A 20,632-nucleotide genomic window follows, 5' to 3' on the forward strand; every position below is an offset into this window, starting at 1 on the left:
ATTTAATAAATAACATCATCAATAAATTGCTAAATGCCTCAGAATGCAAGAATGTTTACTATTACTTCATTTATCAATTTTCTCGAACGTCTCTACATGCACAAAATCAAAAGAATTATTGAGGTGTAAATTAAACAGTAACAGTAAACCTGTTATGTCATATTTTAAATATTAGATAAAATATACAATAAAAGCAATAATTTTAAGTCTCAGTGGGACATTCATTTCTTCCTCACAAGTCATCAATGTAGCTGCAAAGGCTGGTGCTGCTGCTCAAGCTGAAGAATTGGAGAAAGACTTTAATGTTTCATCTTATGCATGTGGTTGCTTTTTCTATCCTTGAGTCATATAGAGACTGGTCAGAATATAGTGTTGAACTGCTGAAGTCCATCGTGTAGAGGTCTATGATGTCTACACGTCAAAAGTTTCAGCCCAGCTATTACTAACAACTGTCTGCAAAACTCTGGCAATAAAACTCTGGAAGGATAGCCAAACATCTCAATGTTTCGTCTGTAGCCAATGCTTGTAGTGGTGTTTTTCTATACTATAGCTACGTCCATAGGGCGACCATAAATAGATAAATAAATACATAAAAATATAAATAAATAAATAAATACATAAATAAATACATAAATAAATACATAAATAAATATATACCATAAAAGTTGATTTAAATTTATATAATGAAAATTAGGTTTCTTAATTTAAATCAAATATATATATATATATATATATCATTGTCCAACGTTCAATATAAATTTAATTTTTAATTAATTTTGGTTAATTCTAATTCTAAAGCCTAGCTAAGCAAGAAAATTAATAGGTAGGTAGCCAACAAAACATTGTAATTGTTGATTTTCAATACGTAGTACAGTACAATGTTTAGGAGCAATAGTGGGCGTAGACACTACGTCATTATGGGTGCAGTTATTATTAAAATTAGTGGCCGTTGTGCAAAACTCCTGGCTAGAAAGATAATTCTGTTTTTCTATTCATCTGTCTGTCAGTCCATCTGCCTGTCGCTCATCGGCTTGGTTTGTATGTCCATTCATCTGTCTATCTGTCTGAACGTCAGTCTGTCCATTGGTCTGTTTGTCTGTCCATAGGTGAACAGTAAACTAGAGATGCAGACTGTACATACTGGCATAATACATGCCAATTGCAACTTAGTAGTATGTACAGTTGATACACCCTGATCGCTTTCTTAGGTCATCTTGTCTACTGCATGTATGCAGCTACAACATCATTTTCCAACCATTCACACCACAACTTATACACAAAACTTTTGGCTACTTTCATGATATAGAATTTCAATTACATAATAAGACGTCACCTCTTCCACATTAGATGCCATTGCCTTGATAATTAGCTCAGCACATCTCTCAACTTTCATCCCAGTAGAAATTGTGTTGTCCGTCTGTCCAAATGCCCTTCCATCAGCAAGAAGAGCATTCTTACTGAGATTTGTACTAACAGGACCAGGCATTATGCTACACACAGAAATGCCATTCCCAACCATCTAAAAGTAAATGTAATTGCTGTAATATTTTCATCATAACTTTTCATTGTTTCCATTCTCTGTTTCTGCATTAGTGTTGGTTAATTACTTCACAACAATTTGTCATGACAATATGCCAATGGCTAAAGTTGATTTGTTTTTAATTGTTGTTGTTGTTGTGTGTGTGAGTTGTGTGTGTGTGTGTGTGTGTGTGTGTGTGTGTGTGTGTGTGTGTGTGTGTGTGTGTGTGTGTGTGTGTGTGTGTGTTTGTGTGTGTGTGTGTGTGTGTGTGTGTGTGTGTGTGTGTGTGTGTGTGTGTGTGTGTGAGTAAAAGTTGCCTGATTAAAACGGAGGTATATGAAGCATGGACCAAAGTTCAAGTCGTGTGAGTGGACAGACATGTATTTTGATACTGTTAGTTCCATACATTCCTATACCTCCATCTTAATCAGACATGGCACTTAATTAATTAATCCCAGCAACATATTTCTGAACACATACATCAACTCTCAGAGCAGACATATATCCATTCATGGCATGTTTAGCTGCTGTAAGCGGCGCCCTCAATGGAAAATCCAACTTTGCAAGAATAGACACAACACTCACAATCTGACCACACCCACGTTCCATCATTCCTATATAACACAAACATATCAATCACCATAAACAAATCATTTCTAGCAATTCCTTACATAAATTATTTGCCAATTTATTGCATTGACCCTAATAGTATAGTAATGCTCATGCAACCTCACCTGGTAAAACAGCCTGAGTAAGTGCAATCTGCCCAAAGAAGTCAACCTCCATCACAGTCCTTAACAACTCGTCTGTCACCTCTTCGACTGGAACGCGACAAGAGATGCCTGCACTGTTAACCAGTACATCGATGTGTCCATACAGGCCCCATGCCTGCTTGACCACGTCCGTAGGATTTTCAAGTTTCGATAAATCAACTACCAAAATCCTGTAAATCAAGAATTTATTGTTGCATAACAAATTAAAAAAAAATTAAAAAAATTGAGTGCAAATATTAATTATTAATACTTTATTTGTTTTTCCCTTTTTCCATTATTTTAAAATGCAATTTATTAATTAAATATATTAATTAATATTGGTAATTAACTGACTTAACATTGTGTCCATTGTTCAATGACATCTGAACGTTTTCTAGCTTTTCTCTGTTTCTTGATGAAATAATGAGTCGAGCTCCTTGCCTAGCAAGTATCTTAGCCACACCCTCACCAACTAAACAAAAAGAAAGTGTAAATTGTAAGAGTTTTGAATAGTGATCCTAGTTGCTTGGTTCTTCACTTTATTGTCTTAGTAACAATTAGAAAACTCAAGAACGCGACCTACTGCCTGAAGATGCACCGGTAATCCACACAACTTTGTCTTTGAAGTGATCTCTCTTTGGGGTTGGCTTCAAGAGGAGACTAATGTCTGCATCAGCTTTACTAAACTTCCAAAATACGTAGAGCAACACTGTCACACCAACGAGCAGCAAAGATAAAGCGACGAAAGCCATAGAGAAGCATACATATAGAGTGTTGGTCTAGCTCTAACATACGGGAACCGGACACGATGTCGCTAAGGGGTCAGTGGTACGAGGCTGTCCAGAAACTACGCAACGATGCGGAATGTCGATAATAATGCCCTGACAGCTACGGTAGCAAAACTTTCAACCAGAGAAAACAATCCAAATTTAGATAAGAGATCCACACACAACAACAAACTCTTTACTAACTAGACAATGTAGTAGATGACGTCAAAAAAAGTTATAAGAAAAAGTTAGGCAAGATTTCGATATCATATATTAAATAATTAATTAATAAACAAAAAATATTGAAACTTAATTAATTAAATTTAGCAACTAGACTACTATTAGAAAATCTTAAAATTTACAATTTTGGAGAAGGTGTATATAAGAAAGATACTATTTGGGCATATTCATGTAGTTCGACTTATTGCATTTCATCATAGTGGTAGGTAGATCGAGGGTTTTATTGAGGGGTGGCGCAGTGATAATTTCTACATATGACGTCACCATGAATCAATTAAATTTACAAAATTGTCCGTTTTCATTATTAAAAACGCGATATAAATCACGCGAATCTGAACTGTGAGAGCCTGAACTGTCAGAGTCTGACTCAGTCTCAGGTTAGGGCTGAAAAGGATTTGCCAGTCTAGATAATAGCCTCTAGGTTTCTTAGTCAGACAAAAGAAGACCAAGCGATGATCATTTATTTACGATCGCTTATCCATGCTATGGTAGCCTACAATCTTACAGCTAGAGTAGTTGTACCAAGTTTCGACCAAAATGGAAGAGTTCCAGATTTTACTGACCCGGGGATGCGCGCAGAGCGTGCAATGTGCTGCATTCGCTGATGTATCAGGAAGCAAAACACAGTTAGAAAAATTACGTTCAGACTTCATTAGACAATAGATACAATCTTAATTAAGTCCGTTACGATATAGTCTAAATTAATTGAATTTCTTTATTTCCGTAATTAATTAAGTAAGAAACAATTTAAATAATTATTTATTTGTAAGTAAACATAAGTGATAGCGTTTGACTTTTTATTCATCAAGAATTCGAAACGTAGCATGGCAGCATACCTAGCTGTTTTAGCAGCAAAGTTTTAGGTTATCAATGAACAAAGCTCACTCATAACCGGTCAATTGAATAGATTGTGGCTATATATAGAGGACGCCTTTTACGACAGATTTGGATCTCTGCAGCTCTTGGCCTGATAAAAGCACAAACCTTATCCAATACTTAACTATTGATTACGGTTAGTTGAATTTGATATGCTTCGAGTACCGAGGATACGCTACTCCAAAGCAGTGTGTAGCTACAGAAGAGGATCTTAAGTAACTAGGAAGCGACAGAAGGACACTTTAATATGACGCACTAACTAGTAATGCGTGAACCTCCGTCGAGCGTCGCTTCAAATGAAAGCTACGAAGCAAGGTACGCAGAGTATATCCAAACACCGCAGCTGCCGACTGCTTCTTCTGTCGACCGTAGACAGGAGAGAAGCCGGTTCTAATTTTTCCAAAGCTATAGTTTATAAATTCTGTATGTCTTTGTATCGCGTTACGTACATTAGCTAACGTATCGGTAGTTGGCGACGCGCGTTAGCAAGGAAATCCCGTACGTAACACGCGCACTACTCTTCCCGTTTGTGCATACTACGGCAGCAAGATTGGATGCTCGTAGATTTTCAGGTAGCGCTACTTGAAATGCAACGTTTCTTTTGATTCTGATCAAAAATTGATGTCTTTCTGGCTAGATGTTCTCTCATGTCGAACAGCGCGTAGTGATTGGTTGCCCGGCCATTGCCCCTCGTTGCCGCGTGCGACACGAAGAAGAATAATGCTTAGTGATTGGTCACTCGCTTGCATACCATACATTCCTGAAGCGTGACACCTATATATGGTCATTTTTTGACGTACATAGTCAGCCAGCCAGCCACAGAGATTTGGGGTAAATAGAACCCCGTTAGTATACCGCTCCTCGCAAGTCACGTGACTTCTTCAAAGTCCAGTCCCTTTGACTCGTAGCTTTCAATTATCTCCTCTAGTATGGCTACTAGTAATGCGTGAACCTCCGTCGAGCGTCGCTTCAAATGAAAGCTACGAAGCAATACTCATTGGGAGTAGCTTCTATCCGGAGTGGAGCAAATTTATCTTTTCCAAACGACTCTCGTGTATGTACGCAGCTGCAGAGTGTATCCGAACACCGCGCCTGCCAACTGCTCCTTCCACCGACCGTAGACAGAATAGAAGCCGGCGCTACCGCCCCTACGAATTTTGTCTCAACTTCTGTTGGCAACTCCGGCAAGGGTGGTTCACAGTACCGCCGGCTGGGTGCTCCCGGACCACCAGTCGATTCTCTCCACCTCGCCCTAGAGCCTCCATTTTTAATATCGGCACAGTCGCGAGACTATTTGAATGTCTTCTGTTTGAAGTACAATTCCCAACTACAATTAAAGTATACATTTCAATGAAACATTAGCTACGGTATCGGTAGTTGGCGACGCGCGTTAGCAAGGAAGTCCCGTACGTAACGTGCGCACTACTCTTCACGTTTGTGCATTCTACGGCAGCAAGATTGGATGCTCGTAGATTTTCAGGTAGCTCTACTTGAAATACAACGTTTCTGTTGTCTCTGATCAAAAATTGACGTCTTTCTGGCTAGATGTTCTCTCATGTCGAACAGCGCGTAGTGATTGGCTGCCCGACCATTATCCCTCGTTACCGCGTGCGACACAAAGAAGAATAATGCGTCGTGATTGGTCACTCGCTTGCATACCACACATTCCTGAAGCGTGACACCCATATATGGTTATTTTTTTGGCGTACATAGTCAGCCAGCCACAGAGATTTGGGACAAATAGAACCCCGTTAGTATACGCTCCTCGCAAGTCACGTGACTTCTTCAAAGTCCCGTTTCTTTGACTCGTAGCTTTCAATTATTTGCCACTATGCTATTCTATAGACAAATTCCAGTTTCTATGGACAGAACTGTACATGTGTATGGGGGTCATGCTACCCGGCCAGACCATGCAGACGTTGATAAGCCATGCCCATGCCATGTCTGTACACCAAACCAGATGCACAACCTGACATGCATTGCGGAGCTGTAGGGCGATCGGAGAGAGAGTGACACGCATCAATTTATGACTTGCTACGCGCCACTACAATAGCGATCGAGTAAACGTGTTAATACCAGAGGCGGATCCAGACGGGGGCACTGGGGGCACGTGCCCCCCTTCAGAAATACGTCTTCTGATTATTTTCGTCAGTCAGTGCATGGACTCAGATTACCCAGTCAACTTGCTTCAACTCGTGACCAAAGCTTCCTTACCAGAAAGGCTTTGCTGCAGTTTTACTTGTCTTCTGTAGTTCTAAACTAAGTCAAGATATCTATACATGTTTCTCGGAACAGAATTTAACGCATCTGTCATCTTAATTTAATGGACGACTAAAGCAATTTCACATCACTTTTAATAAATGTGACATCATACTATTCGTGATTGGTTTTGTTCCTCCTCTTCGATCAGGTTCTGGATCCGCCTTTGAATACATGTACGATGTGGACTCCAGCCTTTGCAAATGTGCGTTTAGTTTTAGCAGATTGACATGCCGATTTCTGCCAATGTTCATACACAAGCTTAATGAACTCGAGTTTCCTCTCAAACTCTTTCGATTTAAGTTAATTAATTAAATTTGTCTAAGTTATGGGCTCGACCCAAATTGACAAAAGTTTTACAGAATACAAGGTGCCTAGAAGACGGCTTGTGCATATACCGACCCGTTCATGTCATCTATCATTGCTGTAATACATTCGACCAAACAGTCTTTCCTTGTACATTTCATGCCAAAGCATGTGGACAAAGAAGCAGACAGATAGCCAGGTCTTATAATATAGGTTTCATAATACATTTCTGCTTTGAAACAAATTAATGCAACTATTTATCGGATTCAGAATAACATTGTTTCGCCAACTCAACCTTAATTAAGTAAACTACACACACTGTCAATCTTGGAATAAAATTCTTTAGTTTAACTGTTGCGGCGACACCTGCCTTACAATTGCTTCACCAAAAACTTCATTAGCCGCCAATCTGTTGTCAATATTAATTAATGCCTGAATTAACAAGCGACGATATGCTTTCTCAGCATGATGGCACTTCCATGTATCCAACATAGCACTAGCTTGCATGAAGGGAGTATTGTTTTCACGCTGTATCTTCTTAATTTTACTGAAGGTAAATAGCTCCGCATCCAATTCCGAAGCAAACCGTTCCATGAAGATTTCAATTTTTGAGGCAAGTTTTGCAAGGTCTGTCGGTGTTGCCGTCTCATCATTCGTACAATCTACAACGAAATACAATAAACCGTTTATAAATATATTTAAACCCAAATGTAATATTAATTCTAAATTTTTCACAAAATACACTAATTATTCCACTTTCGCGCAAAGGAAGAACATATAAACATATTACCAAGTGTTCTCCTTTATTTAATGATGTGATTAATTAGTGCATTGTTTGCTAACGTTTTAGTCGACATACAGCTGCCTAAAGTTTGCATGGTAGTTCTTGTAGCAGTTAGGAAATGTCTTACAAGTTTACTGCTGCCTTTTTAATTAGGCTGTTTTCACACAATGTTAGCTTTACATGTAGTTACCATTATGTTCTATCGTATTTCGGTAAAGTAAAATTCAATAGTAATGACTAAACCAGTTTACACAGAACTGCGCTAGTGGCAAGCCTGTTGGGCAGTTGTATAATAGAAGCAGAAATATAACATTGTATAATATACTACCGTCGCCACATTTGCTATAACACACACCAATACAACAAGGAGGCACAATGTTGTCACCATTTCCGTCGACAAAAGTTTTAGTGAATGGATAGCCTTCCAGTGATGCCAGTCTACAAGCATAATAAGACTGAAAGGCCACCAACTGCATTGACGGTAGCGACAACTGCTTCGTTAATGCTACAGATGTTTATGCAAGGACAAGCAAACAACATGCAAACAGTCGTATAGTTCATTTCCTGCATCTCTCCTTGCGTTTGTATTACTTTGATCTTGCTTTCTTCACACATTTATCGATATCTAATAAATTTTAGGGAGACTCTTTAATGAAATATTGCTATCATGATATGATGTATAACCTGATGTGAAATAACCTAATTCTTCCTTTTACAATAATAGCTGACTCACCTTCATCAGAGCTGCTGCAATACCACATATCAAGATCCTCAGGTTCAACAATGCTATCGTCATTTCCGTTAACAAGAATGTCATTCTCTGGATAGTTAGCGAGTGATGCCAAACATTCTGGATTATAATCTTCAAGATTTACATCAACTGCATCATGAATGCAAACTTCAAACTGAAAGCCATCCATTCCTCGTTTTTTGGCCTCAGTTAGTTGTTCTACTAGAGTCACTCGAACTTTATTGCAAAGTGGACCAAGAACTGTTTTAACAGGTAGCGTTTTGCGCCCCGGAGAATAAATGGTAGCGATGACAGCCTTCTCTGTATAGACCAACTCGAGATCCACATCTTTACGCAGATGAAGAATCACCTGTTTTCTGCTGAGTTTTGGTGAAGACTGGGCGTATTTGCTGATCATACGAGTGACGAGACGGTAAAAGAGAGGCTTGAGGAAACTACTAAAGCCTTTTGGAACAATGAAAAGAGGTGGAGGTCCTGTAGATGAGCACAAAGCTGAGAGATAAAAAAAAGGTGTCTGAATCACATCTTTTGTAACCATGCAGGGAACGTAAAAGTCCTGATTGCACCGAATATCAACATCAGCTGCAACATTAGATGATGGCAAACACGTTCCTGATATAACATCGAAGAGATGCAGCAATTTGAGAATAACTATATAATTATCTTCTTCTACTTTGGCGTCTTGCAGAAGAAACTCGGCAAGATTCCACAACATTTTGCCATGTTTGTGTAGCTGCATTAGAGAATATGACAAACCTGGAGGAATTTTTTTGTCATCAAGAACTGTTACAAAAATCGCCAAAATATCAGCAACCCACTGAAGGTTGGGAAGTACCTTCTGATCGAGAACAGCGACATTATGGTAAAATCCAATCGATCCAAGACTGCAAAGGTATCGCAGAGCTTCTCGGCACTCCTCGTTTGATGAGATGTCGCACACTCTGGCAGCTAATTCGTAAACATCCTGAATATCCAGAATCTTATGACCAGCCATTTGCAGTCGGCCGAGACCTTTATCTAGCACAGCCCACGTCAATGGGATCACATCGTCTTCAGTCCAATAATCGTGGGCCATTTTTATAATTATTTCCTTGATGAGAACAATTGTAGGATCCGGATTGCCACTTCCTGACTTCGTATTGTCTACGTGAAACAACACTTCATATGAATCTTCACCAAAGGACACAATGTGATCACCAAAGTTCATTTCACGGATAATTTCTCGTATGATGCGTTCCTGGCGTTCGACAAATTCGCCTTTCCCTTTTGTCTTGTCTTTTCTAGATGAGATCAGAAAGGTTGCAGGTGCTCTCTTGACCCGCCCTTTGCCAAAAAACTTGTTTCGCGTTCTACCGGCGGGAAAAGCTGCATAGAGAGCACTAAAGTAGTAGCGAATGAGATCGGCTCTTGTTTTCGCTATATCGCGTGGCTTTGTAATGACGCTTCCGTCTGGGCGACGAAATTCAGATTGAGACACATTTCCATCCAATTTCTTTGAGCCATCAAAAACCAAGAGACAGACTGTACATTGAAAAGCGTGATCGGCCATAAGAGCAGCGTGTGTTGATAGAAACTGATCTTGGCCTCCTCTGTCCATCATATTAATAATGACCATATTTTCGCACTTGCGCAGCTCTTCTTTGTCTTTCTCCATCATAGAGACAGCATCTTGTACGTATTGGTCTATTTCTTTAGCGCGGTTGAAGTCCTTGTATTCATCATGTCTAGGAACTCTTTGCTGAAGAACATGAACATCTTGGCCAGTAACATGAACAATTTGGTCAGCAGCATGTTCAGGAACTTCATCGACACCGCCATCTGCTTCAATTAGTTTTTCTTCTTCTCCTTCTTCAATTTCAACGCCTTGCCTGTGTTGTGTCTTAGAATCCGATTCTTGCTTGGTTTTCTTTACGTACTCTTTTGCCAATAGCCTGCTGAGATGTTTCTGCCTCTCCTCTTCATCTTTCAATTCCATCCAATTTGTTTTATCACCAATGGCATGTGTCATCATTCTCAGCTTTACCCCTTTGGTACTTTCTCGAAATTCAATGTACGGTTTGTCCAAAATGGAATCTCCGAGACAAGACTTGCCTGCATCCTCTTCTCCGATTATATCGAGCAGTACGCGAAACACTCTTATCATTCCCTTCTTGCAAGCTTCTTCAAATATTCGCTTGTCTACAAACTGGAGATGACCAGATCCTACCAAATAAAAAACACATTAGTTCTTTAATATTCGAAAAATCAACGCCTGATATTCAATTTTGAAAAGCAGGATACAGAGCATGCGGAATGAGATTCGAAACAAGTGAAAAGACAAGAACATAGACTGTTTGTCGCCATTACCGCGTGGCCGCTCATTATTGCTTGGATCGACAATTGAGGAGCATTCACATGCTCAAGCATGTCTTTATGTCTGTGCTATTCTGTTTTCAAACTTCAGTGGGATTCAAATTTAGGTAAACAGTTCTCTTAGAGAATTTACAGGCAACAAATTCCCACCGAATATTTCTAATTGTAAAGTATTCGGTTAAAATTAAATGGGTACGAATAAGCAGCCTCAGAGGCCCAGGAGCACCTGTTTGCGAGCCACCAAGAGCTAATGTCAACTATCCGCAATAATCAAAGTGATGAGGTCCCACAGTGTTCTGATGACTGATATCCGACTGTACCGCATTTTGTATGATAGTTGAGATACGAGATGCTCGTATATGCAAAGATCCACGGACAATAATGACCACGCATACATGCACACACATTTGTTCATTAAATCAACTACTACTGCCAGTGGTAACGCACCTTTCTGCTGTCGCAGTTCCCTTTTCAATTCGTTAAGAATCTGAATACCACTCTTGTTCAAGTTTCTTTCAGTAAATTCACGGAGATTGCAAACCTGTAGCTTATCTAAATACAGTTAAGAAACAATATAAAAGCAAAAACATGATTCTAGTATTAATAGGAGGAATGACCTTGACGTCGTTGGCTTTCAACATGACCTTGAACCCGCTCGGCAACAAGAGTAGCAAATTTTTCTTCCGTTTCCTTTTTTCTCTCAATGCTGGTATTTTTTGGCAATAGCTTAGAGTTTTCGATTGTAGATTGTTCCCATTGTTTGTTAGTAACATTGTAGAACACTGGTATAATCGTCTTGTTGATTGGGTCAAACTCAAGAGCTGCTTCTAACTCCGCCGTCGGCTGTTCCTTGCCAATGAATTCTTGGCTGAGTATAACGACAAAGAAGGGAGAGAGTATGATGGCTTCAACAATTTCTTTCTGAGCAATTTCTTTCATTTGCAAGGAATCACTATATAAGAAGGCTACAATTTTGTGCTTCCGCATCTCTTTGTCTAAAAGGCGAACGAATGAGTCGTTTACACCTGAATGGCACAAAAATGCGTCGTATTTCCAGCCTTGAGAAGCTAGATTTGGCTGGAAAAAACAAAATAACAGTTTCAAATTTAACTTCAGACATTCCTATACATAACAATTGCAGTAGACCATATTAAAGGTGTGGTCAATTAGACTATATATAGACTGTTGAGCAAGCTTCCACGGACATGTGCAGGTACAATAAAGCCCTACTGTTATGGAAAGCTGCGAACAAACTTAGTACAGCTAACAGATACAATAGCAAAACGTCAATTACTCAAAGTAGGTGTCAGAAAAGATTTAAATCAATCGCAGCTGTAACTAGATACAAGTGAGGAGCAGTTTGAATGAACGGAGCACTTATCTTTCAATAGAACTAAATCACGCCTATGATATAAATTACTTTGTGCATGATCGTTTACTATTGATAAGCAGGACCTTAAATCAACTCACAACAAGAAGAGCTATTTACTAATATAGCATGTGCACACACATACATACCTACACACACACACACACACACACACACACACACACACACACACACACACACACACACACACACACACACACACACACACACACACACACACACACAAGCACGTACACAAGCACGTACACAAGCAGTGTCTAGTTTGATGGCTCCTTCGAGCTAGACACTGCCTATATGCTATGGATATTTCGCAATAGAATAACCCTTGCAACTAGAAGTAAGCAGGATATGTTGTCCAATAGTTTTCTAATGCAAAATTGCGTTGCTGTTGGAGTAGTATAAGTTGTTGTTGTTGCTGCGATCCAAATATACATACTTTGTAGTATTGATATACTGGTATACTACGAGCTTCAGTGTAGTCTCCCACTTCCATGACTTTGTACTTCCACACATATAGTTATCCGAAACCTCGACCAATATAACATATCTTGTAGATCAAAAGAAACAGACTCAACAGATAATGGGTCTATCTGAGACATTTAGAACACACTATACCAACTTTGTTTTCGGATATGCGTCCCTGGTCTTCTAGGGTTCAAAGAATAGACACAAGCTCTTTCTCTTTTTCTATAGAGCACTAGTCTTGCTTCTACATGTGCGATCCAATCCAAAAATAGTTGTGGCTACAGACAGGCTCAGAGAGTCTACAATCGCTGGCAGTTTGTGCGACAAATTCTTGCAGTATTTCTCTATCCACCAAATTGCTTGTTATACGACGACAATGCATCTATTCCGTTTCTAGCTGGTCGAAACGCAATCGGATCTCTACTTCTAGATTTCCCACCAAGACGTCGTATATCCCATCAGACCTTTTGTAAAATACATTCGAGGTTGTACAGGTCTAGTCCTAGTAGTCTGTGTGGGGGTGGATAGCCATAGTGTTCTATAGTCGATATATCCACATTGGTGTCTAGCTTATCTTGCATGCGAGGGATTGCTCTTGTTTGTACCACTGGCTCCGCATCGGACAACAGTTTAGTTGCTACTCTAGGGGTAGGTATTGGACGTTCCCCTGGCATCTCGTCAGACACCACTATTGCGCACTCTAGTGGGTCTAGGGATAGGTATTGGACGTTGTTTCTGTGGATATTAGATCTACAGACATTGCACTTTACGAAGCAGGCTATGTATAGGGCTAGATTTTTTCGATGGAGCGCATTGTCCGATGTCGTGCGACCAAACATAGGTGATTCTGGCCGTCGGGACAAGAGACATCCGAATTGGTCTACCGCTCCCACTTTAATGTGTATCCTCGGCTATACCCAGTTTCCAAACAACGAACACGACATCTTGGTGTGTCCTACGAGCTGATTTGTATCTACGACCGGCTCCTTTCGTAGAGTGTATAGCATCGCAGTCTAGTCTCTCGAAGCTTGGGCGCCAGTATTATCCAAGACAGAGTATTCCACGACTGTAACAACAACCGAACTCGCGTTCAATACGACAATAGTACTTCGAAGTCGTTCCTACGCGACGAGTATTATTTCCTATCTCGCATATGATACGTAGAGTATCCAATCCCACCTTTTGTAGATTTTTGTCCAGACTTTCGTTGTCCAGCTCTAAGAGTACATGGTGTGGTGCATAGCCGTGTTTTTCAATGGTCGGTATATCCACACCAACGGACAACATGTCCAGTATGCTCGGTAGGACTGTCTCTGTAGACATTGCGCTTTGCAAAGCAGGCTATATATAGGAATACATACTCTCTGTTCGCGTTGACTTTGCGTTCGGAAGTGACAAATGATGCAGCTGTATTTGTTTACCACACACAGATGTTACGTGATATCCCATTAACTGTAGAATTTAGAGGTCACATTACAATACAAAGATGTTAGGTAACGGTAAAGAAAGTCGCAGGATATCAAGACGAAAGAGAAGGAGAATAGGAGTCAGAAATACCAAGCAACTACTCGCGAAGGAAGAGCATCTGTGTGTTTATGTCAAGACAGCGGACCGCTTAGTGACCTTGCTAATTGGCTACTTCCTCTATTAGCTGCATTCTTGTTGTAAGACAGTACCTTCTTAATGAGTCAAGAACCCTAATGACTCTTGATAAGCAAAAGCCTTATCAAAACGTCTGTGTAATACATACGTCTTTGTTACCGTAACTATAAAACATCCGGGACCTTGCGGTTTCAAACGATACCAAGATCGTCACTGTCCGCCCTTTGTGCAGAAGTTGTTACAGATTTCAAAAGCGCAAAGTCAACGCGAACAGAGGGCAGATCTTCTCGACAGTGGCATCGAATTCTAGCTATCCTTGTATACACCAAGATGTAATCCCTCTATAGCAAAATTCGCGCATTCGTCGAACGACACGGTTCTCTCCGACAACGCAAGGAGGAGTGGCATCGACTGCGACGATATACGGTGGGAGGATCCGAAATAGCTACTCTATTGCATTGAAATAACTACTGCTTCAATCGACAATTGCTGGAAGACAAGAGCGGTGTCGATTCGGGATCTCCCGTGGGTAGGGCAGGTTTACCTAATTGTGGACAATTTCGGTAATCTGAGTTATAATCGCAGTTTTCTATGATCGTCTGCACGAAGAGACGGGAAAAATGTCCGATATATGCACTAATGTCTAAGCTTCGTAACGGTATCTGTACGACTAAAATCGCACAACGTCAGCTAGCAAACTAGCACAATATAAGGGATAACGTCTGTACAAAGCCTAGACGTAGGGTGTATGCTAATTATAGACATATTTTTCTGCGTTACAGAAAGCGACTGAGTCTGAGTAACAGCTGGACTTAGATATTTAAATGGTTGCCTCACAAGCTGGTATTTTGGTCCACGATCAAAACCAAGTTATGTGGTGTATCACCTCTGTGTAAAATGGCGTCGTTCCCTTCAAACTTTACAGAAGCCAAGTGTTGTGTCTCGGATACAATGCAGGAGACAATTAGTCATGTTTAGGTGAACGTCTGAACTGTAAACTGTGATTCTAGCATCTTTTTGCGCTGCTGGTGGAGCTGATTATTGATATCAGACGAGATAGTTTTGACCTTCCACCTATCCAAGGTGATTTTGTATGTTTCCTTTGTGTCTTATTGTTGCCAGAACTAGTAGCAGTGAAAAAAAGTAAAATTCTGACTGGATTACTAATGTCGCTGACATTGACATTCCACCTATCTTTTTCGTTCTCATTTCATACCCTATTGGGCTAGGTTTTAGTAGCAGTGAAAACTGCTAGATTGTCAGTGGATTACCGTTGTCTAGATCTAGTATGAGAAAAGATATTCGCGTGTTTAATGCACTGGAATTACATCTTCCCTCCATGCACATAATGCGCTTATTTAGAACGTTACGGTCAACGCAAATAGGCTCAAAACTTTACGAAGGTACTCAATAATTGCTAAACTAAAGTCAGCGCACTTTGATGATGCGACAAAATATCGATTCGTATACCTAAAAGTTGTGGATGTGAACGGAGGAACTTTGCAGATGCTAAAAGTTTCGCAGGTGAATCGTGGCGATACACAACAGAACATGGTTTTAATTACGGCCCAAAATACGAGTTTGTGAGGGAACCATTCAGGTATCTAGTCCAGCTGTTACTCAGACCCAGTCGATTTCTGTGGCGGAGAAACAAATGTCCACAATTAGGACACCCCCCGTTTGGGTTGTTCACAGACGTTATCCATATATTTCGCTAGTGCGATAGCAGACGCTATGCGATTCTAGTCGTACAGGTATTGTTCCAAAGCTTATACATTGCTGCATATATCGGACATGTTTTCCCTCTCTCGGTTGCAGGTTACTAGAGAAACAGCGTTTGTAACTCAAATTACCGGGGAGTTTTTACAATTAGGTACACGTACCCTATCGCTTGTTGGTGAGGAACGGTATTTGAACCTGTGTCGAAACGATTGATCGAGATAGATTGTGAAACCGTGTGTATGGGTGGACAGATCTACATTCGAGCTGGCAATGTAGGCTATAGTCCAGCTGTGTAATGTATCGTATCGTCGACGTAACGTGGCAAACGTGGACGCATTGACACGACGGCGGACTTACCACAAGAGACCAACCGTGATTTTTTCTACTCGAGCACCAGGCTGCATTGCGAAGAAAACCACCGGTCGCATACTTCGGTATTAAAAACCGCAGATTAGGATGGTACTAAAACTCTGTCCAATCGCGATGTTCGGTCTGTACGTTGAGGTTGTCTGTCGTCACTGAACCTTGGAATAACTAGGCCCGACACCATGCTACAATACGTCCTACCAAGGAGACACGAATTACGGTTGTACCTCCCCTGTAGCTTGGGGATGTACGGTTATACTCAAAGAGGAGAGTGTGGAGACCCTTGTAGACTATGGAGCCGCTTCAACCTATCCATTCTACACAGCAATGCAGGAAATCGCTGTTCTTACATGTAAAATAGAGTATTTGGATCCTTGGTTTGCAGACGGAAGGGGCAACACAGGTTCTCTCGTAATAGGGTGCGTTCCTTGGAAGGCTACGGAGGTACACTACAAAACCATCAAACCGGAAACGATAGTTTGTATGAGATAGCAGACTCAAGATCGAAGAACTGTGGAAGACCGTTTGCACGATTCGAGACTCCGCCAATCCTCGTTGGACGTGGTACGACCTGTCCGCTCCCAACGAAAGGTGAACCCTCCAGGACTTGTATGGAGATCTCTAAGGTGCAAAAAAGAACTGTAGACCAGCCTACCTGCCTTTCTGTTTGGGTCCCTTTCCCTGTCTATGTCTACCTGCCTGTCTAAGACTATGACTGCCTGTAGGGTATATTTTTGGATTTCTCTGTCTCTATTTATGGATATTATCTGTCTGTATTCGTATCTACAGATCTTCCTATGTCTTTGGTCTTTTTCGATGTTTGTATCTACCTATCTTCCTGTGTTTGTGGACTATTATTTTCTGTATTTCTGCCTTGTAGACTACACCTTTTCCCATATTTCTGTCGTGTAGTCGTCCACCTTGCATTTCCACAAAATCTTGTCTTGGTTGATCTTGAGCCAATTTTTCCACTGGTCGTACGTTGAGAGGCGCCACATCACATACTCTCTTCGCGCTGCATCTTGTCGTGACCATGTTGGCCATATGCCACTCAGGATCTGGGTCGTCTGCTGCCCTTGCGCCTGGGACGTTACCAACTATCACATCATACACAGCATCAGGTGGGCATAGTGCCGAGACTTCTCCTGTCAAGTACGGTGATTCGATGTGAACAATGGCCATTGGTACTCTACGAACGGTATTGTCCACCATTTGCATCAATCCATAGCACCCGGTATAATATTCTACTTCACTATCACCGCAATGCACTCGGTATCTCTCAAAACACGTACCCCTGAAGTACCAATCCTCCGTTCTGACACTGGCATGCACTGACCATTCATTGACAATTCCTCACTCACAGCACTGCTTATCAGCAGAACCTTCTTACCATTTGCTAGAAGTAGGCATCCATCTTCAGTTGATTCTTCCAGGTTACCCATTGACACACCATGGGCTTCAGTAGCAGAGTCCAGGCGATCATTCCTTTGCACTACTCAGTTGGACTTGACAGTAGTATTTCCAGGCCTGGAATTACTCCGGCAGTTCCTTGCCTCATGACCTGCCTTACCACACCTGAAACAGTTCCATTTGGTTTTGTCTCTGCAGTCAATGACTTTATGACCATATCTGCCACAGAAAAAGTACTGGATACCTGATGGCTTAACTGACTTTACCTGACCTTCACGATTCGTGGCTGATCCACTGTCTAGACTGACTTCTTCAGTTGCGCGAAGTCGAGTCACGTGAAGTTGTCCGTTGCGCGCCGTTAGAAATCGGTCCCCGGCTTCGGTCACCTCCTCCAAGCTCTAGAGTGGCTTCTCTCGAACAAATGCAGCTAAGCCTTGAGGGCAAGCTTCAAGGAACTGCTCTCTCACGAACAAGTCACGCACCTGTGCCGGTGACGTGTCGTCGACTTCAGCCAGACTCATCGACTTTTTCACGTAGTTCAGCAAACGTGCGATGAACTGCGACGGACTCTCGTCCATTTCCGGTCTCTCCCGCCAAAATTTCAGTCTGAAGCCTTCATCAGTCAAATTGTACTTTTTAAGCAACGCCTGCTTCAGTTGCTTGTAATCGTTGGCGGTACTATCCGGCAATCTCGAATAAACATCAAGCGCTCTGCCCGTCAACAGTGCGCTCCAGTAAGACGCCCATTCTGTTTCATTCTATCCACTATTGGTAGCAAACCTCTCAAACCGTCGTAAATAGTTATCTAACTCGTCCGTACCATCTGCGAATACAAGAAGTTCGGTACATTGGGATTCGGTTGTCGGGCTCCGCCCTCGCTAATTCTAACTGCATGCGAGCTCGCCTCTAATTCGAGTTCCTTCATCTCTATCTTGGGTCTTTGCCGTGCTTCTTCTGTACGCTCATCTTCTTCCGCACTGGCTCTTCGTGGTTCTTCTTGACGCTTGAATTCCTCGCGTTCACGTAGGCACTGTTCGCGTTCACGTAGGCGCTGTTCGCGTTCGAGTCGGCGTTCTTCGTGTACATTCGCCTGTTGCTGCGAAACAAACGCCGCTAAGTCCTCACCTTTCAGGCCAAGCTTATCGCCGGCGTCAATACATGACGATCCATTCGACCACCCACTTACGGTTACTCGCGGCTACGATCCTCTGGAATAACCTCGCAGTCTCTTCTGCTCCTCCTCGATTTGCTGGTCGCTCTTCTTGCTGGGACTCACTCCCGGACAGCCCCCCAAATGTTGCGAGTTCCCGTAGACGGAGGCAGCACCTTTCGAGAGGACGCGTAGACTGCCCTTAACGGTCGACCGTGCCGTATATTGTAAATGCAATCTTAATCAACTTCCACTCGCTAACGCTACCCAGTCAAATCTAACTCAATCAGAATTAATACCGCTTCTTATACTACCCTAGCTCAGTCAAACACAATACCGGTCCAATGACCAATCACAATCACCGACGTATATGTCACATGTTTTTACGTCACAGCATGCATGTACATCTACGATAACTACTAGCTGATGGCAATGGCCGTCGGCGGCTATTAGCTCTCTGCTAATAAATTTGTAACAAAGTAGTCTAATGCTGTTCTCATCATTTCCCTAGCGTGTGAGTTATACCTTTATGTCGTCTTCTTTTGCCTTCCTTTTCTTACTTCGAGGAATAGGCAGAGCAACCAAAAGAGTTTCTAGTCGCTGAGGGTGTCGTACGTTGCATGCATTGAACGAGTAGACCATCTACAAAGCCTGCATGAAATTTGCACTTAGGTAAAGGAATGCAGGTAGTCCCGTCCTGCGGCTCTACCGCCAACATATAGAATTACAGTCACGTCGTGGAAGGAAAAGCTCATCATCTCGATAATATAGTCTTTGCACGGGGCTAGACAATTATCTCGAAAATGGAGTTTTCGTATTACTGCGATATTGACCTGCCGACAATGCTATTACTATTAAACTGTAATAGGTACATACCTTCAGCTTGCTATCATCGTCAGCAGCAGTTGTTGCTACGTCAACCGAATTGCCGGTTTTCTGATTAGAATCAACACCTGACATCAAAAATTCTTGTTACTTTATGAAGCTGAATTTATAACAATAACAAGCCCTTGCAAATCACGAATTTCACATTAATCTAGTTGAGGTTTTCTCTACTGTTCTAGTAAGTTGTATATTCACGTGATATTACTATCTACGTAAATGTGCTTGTCTTGACGTTCTGTAATAATCACATTTGATCGAGTTCCTGCCATCACAACTCAAAGAGGTGTTTAAAACCTTCTATTCAAGACGTGCATACAGTAACTGGCAATAAAGTTGAAGTTACTTCAATAGTTTCAAGCTTCACAAAACACTTTTATCTTGGCACGCACAGGTTATGTGCGATCCATTTCAATATACTCCACCAAGTCTGCACCAAATAAGAAATTCGCCCGAGCTTTCCTCTGCATTTTTATTAACAATATCATTACGTTATGAGCGGCTTATTAAATAAGACGATAATCATTGAATAGTAAGACAGTAAATCACATGTTTGCAATGCTAAAGTCTACTTTAACTGCCTATACTTACTAATTTACAGTATTTATCTGAATATGCATATACTCGTGCAAGAGCACACTCACACACACACACACACACACACACACACACACACACACACACACACACACACACACGTGAACCTACAATAAATTTTGGTCATATGGTCTACAAGTTAAGCCTAACATCACTAAATGCCAAGCATGAGTCTTTGACAGATTTAAGCCAATTGGACCAATATATGATTTTAATGCATGCCATATGAGCATAAGTACCTGTTCATACAAACCATTGACTCAATAACACCAACCATGCCGGTTGTCCAACATCACTTACCACTGTAGAAGTGAGATTCTTCCAACGCTGCCTTCACTGTAGCAAAGAAAACTGTCATTTTCTAAACAAGCAACAAACTCCGTTTGCTCTTTCTTACCTCCTGGCAAATCATCCTCCACGGACCCCATAATAGAAATTTTAT

General features: G+C 41.3%; 2 protein-coding genes across 2 annotated transcripts in view; both read right to left on the bottom strand.

Moving 5' to 3' along the window:
- The window catches only part of LOC134176444 (dehydrogenase/reductase SDR family member 7-like), a 3,575-nt gene extending 526 nt beyond the window's left edge, over positions 1–3,049 (bottom strand). The window contains exons 1-5 of the mRNA XM_062643115.1: positions 2,855–3,049; positions 2,626–2,743; positions 2,254–2,462; positions 2,000–2,133; positions 1,334–1,519 (exon numbers count right to left, since the gene is read on the bottom strand). Of these exons, the coding sequence (XP_062499099.1) occupies positions 1,334–1,519; positions 2,000–2,133; positions 2,254–2,462; positions 2,626–2,743; positions 2,855–3,023 (816 nt within the window). The 5' untranslated portion in view covers positions 3,024–3,049. The remainder of the gene's footprint in view (positions 1–1,333; positions 1,520–1,999; positions 2,134–2,253; positions 2,463–2,625; positions 2,744–2,854) is intronic.
- A 3,860-nt stretch (positions 3,050–6,909) lies between these two features.
- On the bottom strand, positions 6,910–20,618 carry LOC134176445 (uncharacterized). Its single transcript, XM_062643116.1, has 7 exons — positions 20,588–20,618; positions 20,491–20,526; positions 19,588–19,664; positions 11,224–11,683; positions 11,054–11,158; positions 8,237–10,456; positions 6,910–7,381 (listed from the first exon to the last, which is right to left on the bottom strand). The coding sequence occupies exons 1-7, from the start codon at positions 20,616–20,618 to the stop codon at positions 7,062–7,064; spliced, it is 3,249 nt and encodes a 1,082-aa protein (XP_062499100.1). The 3' UTR covers positions 6,910–7,061.
- Between the last annotated feature and the right edge of the window lie 14 nt (positions 20,619–20,632).

This window comes from Corticium candelabrum, chromosome 2, assembly GCF_963422355.1.
Source record: "Corticium candelabrum chromosome 2, ooCorCand1.1, whole genome shotgun sequence".
NCBI classification, from domain to species: Eukaryota; Metazoa; Porifera; class Homoscleromorpha; order Homosclerophorida; family Plakinidae; genus Corticium; species Corticium candelabrum.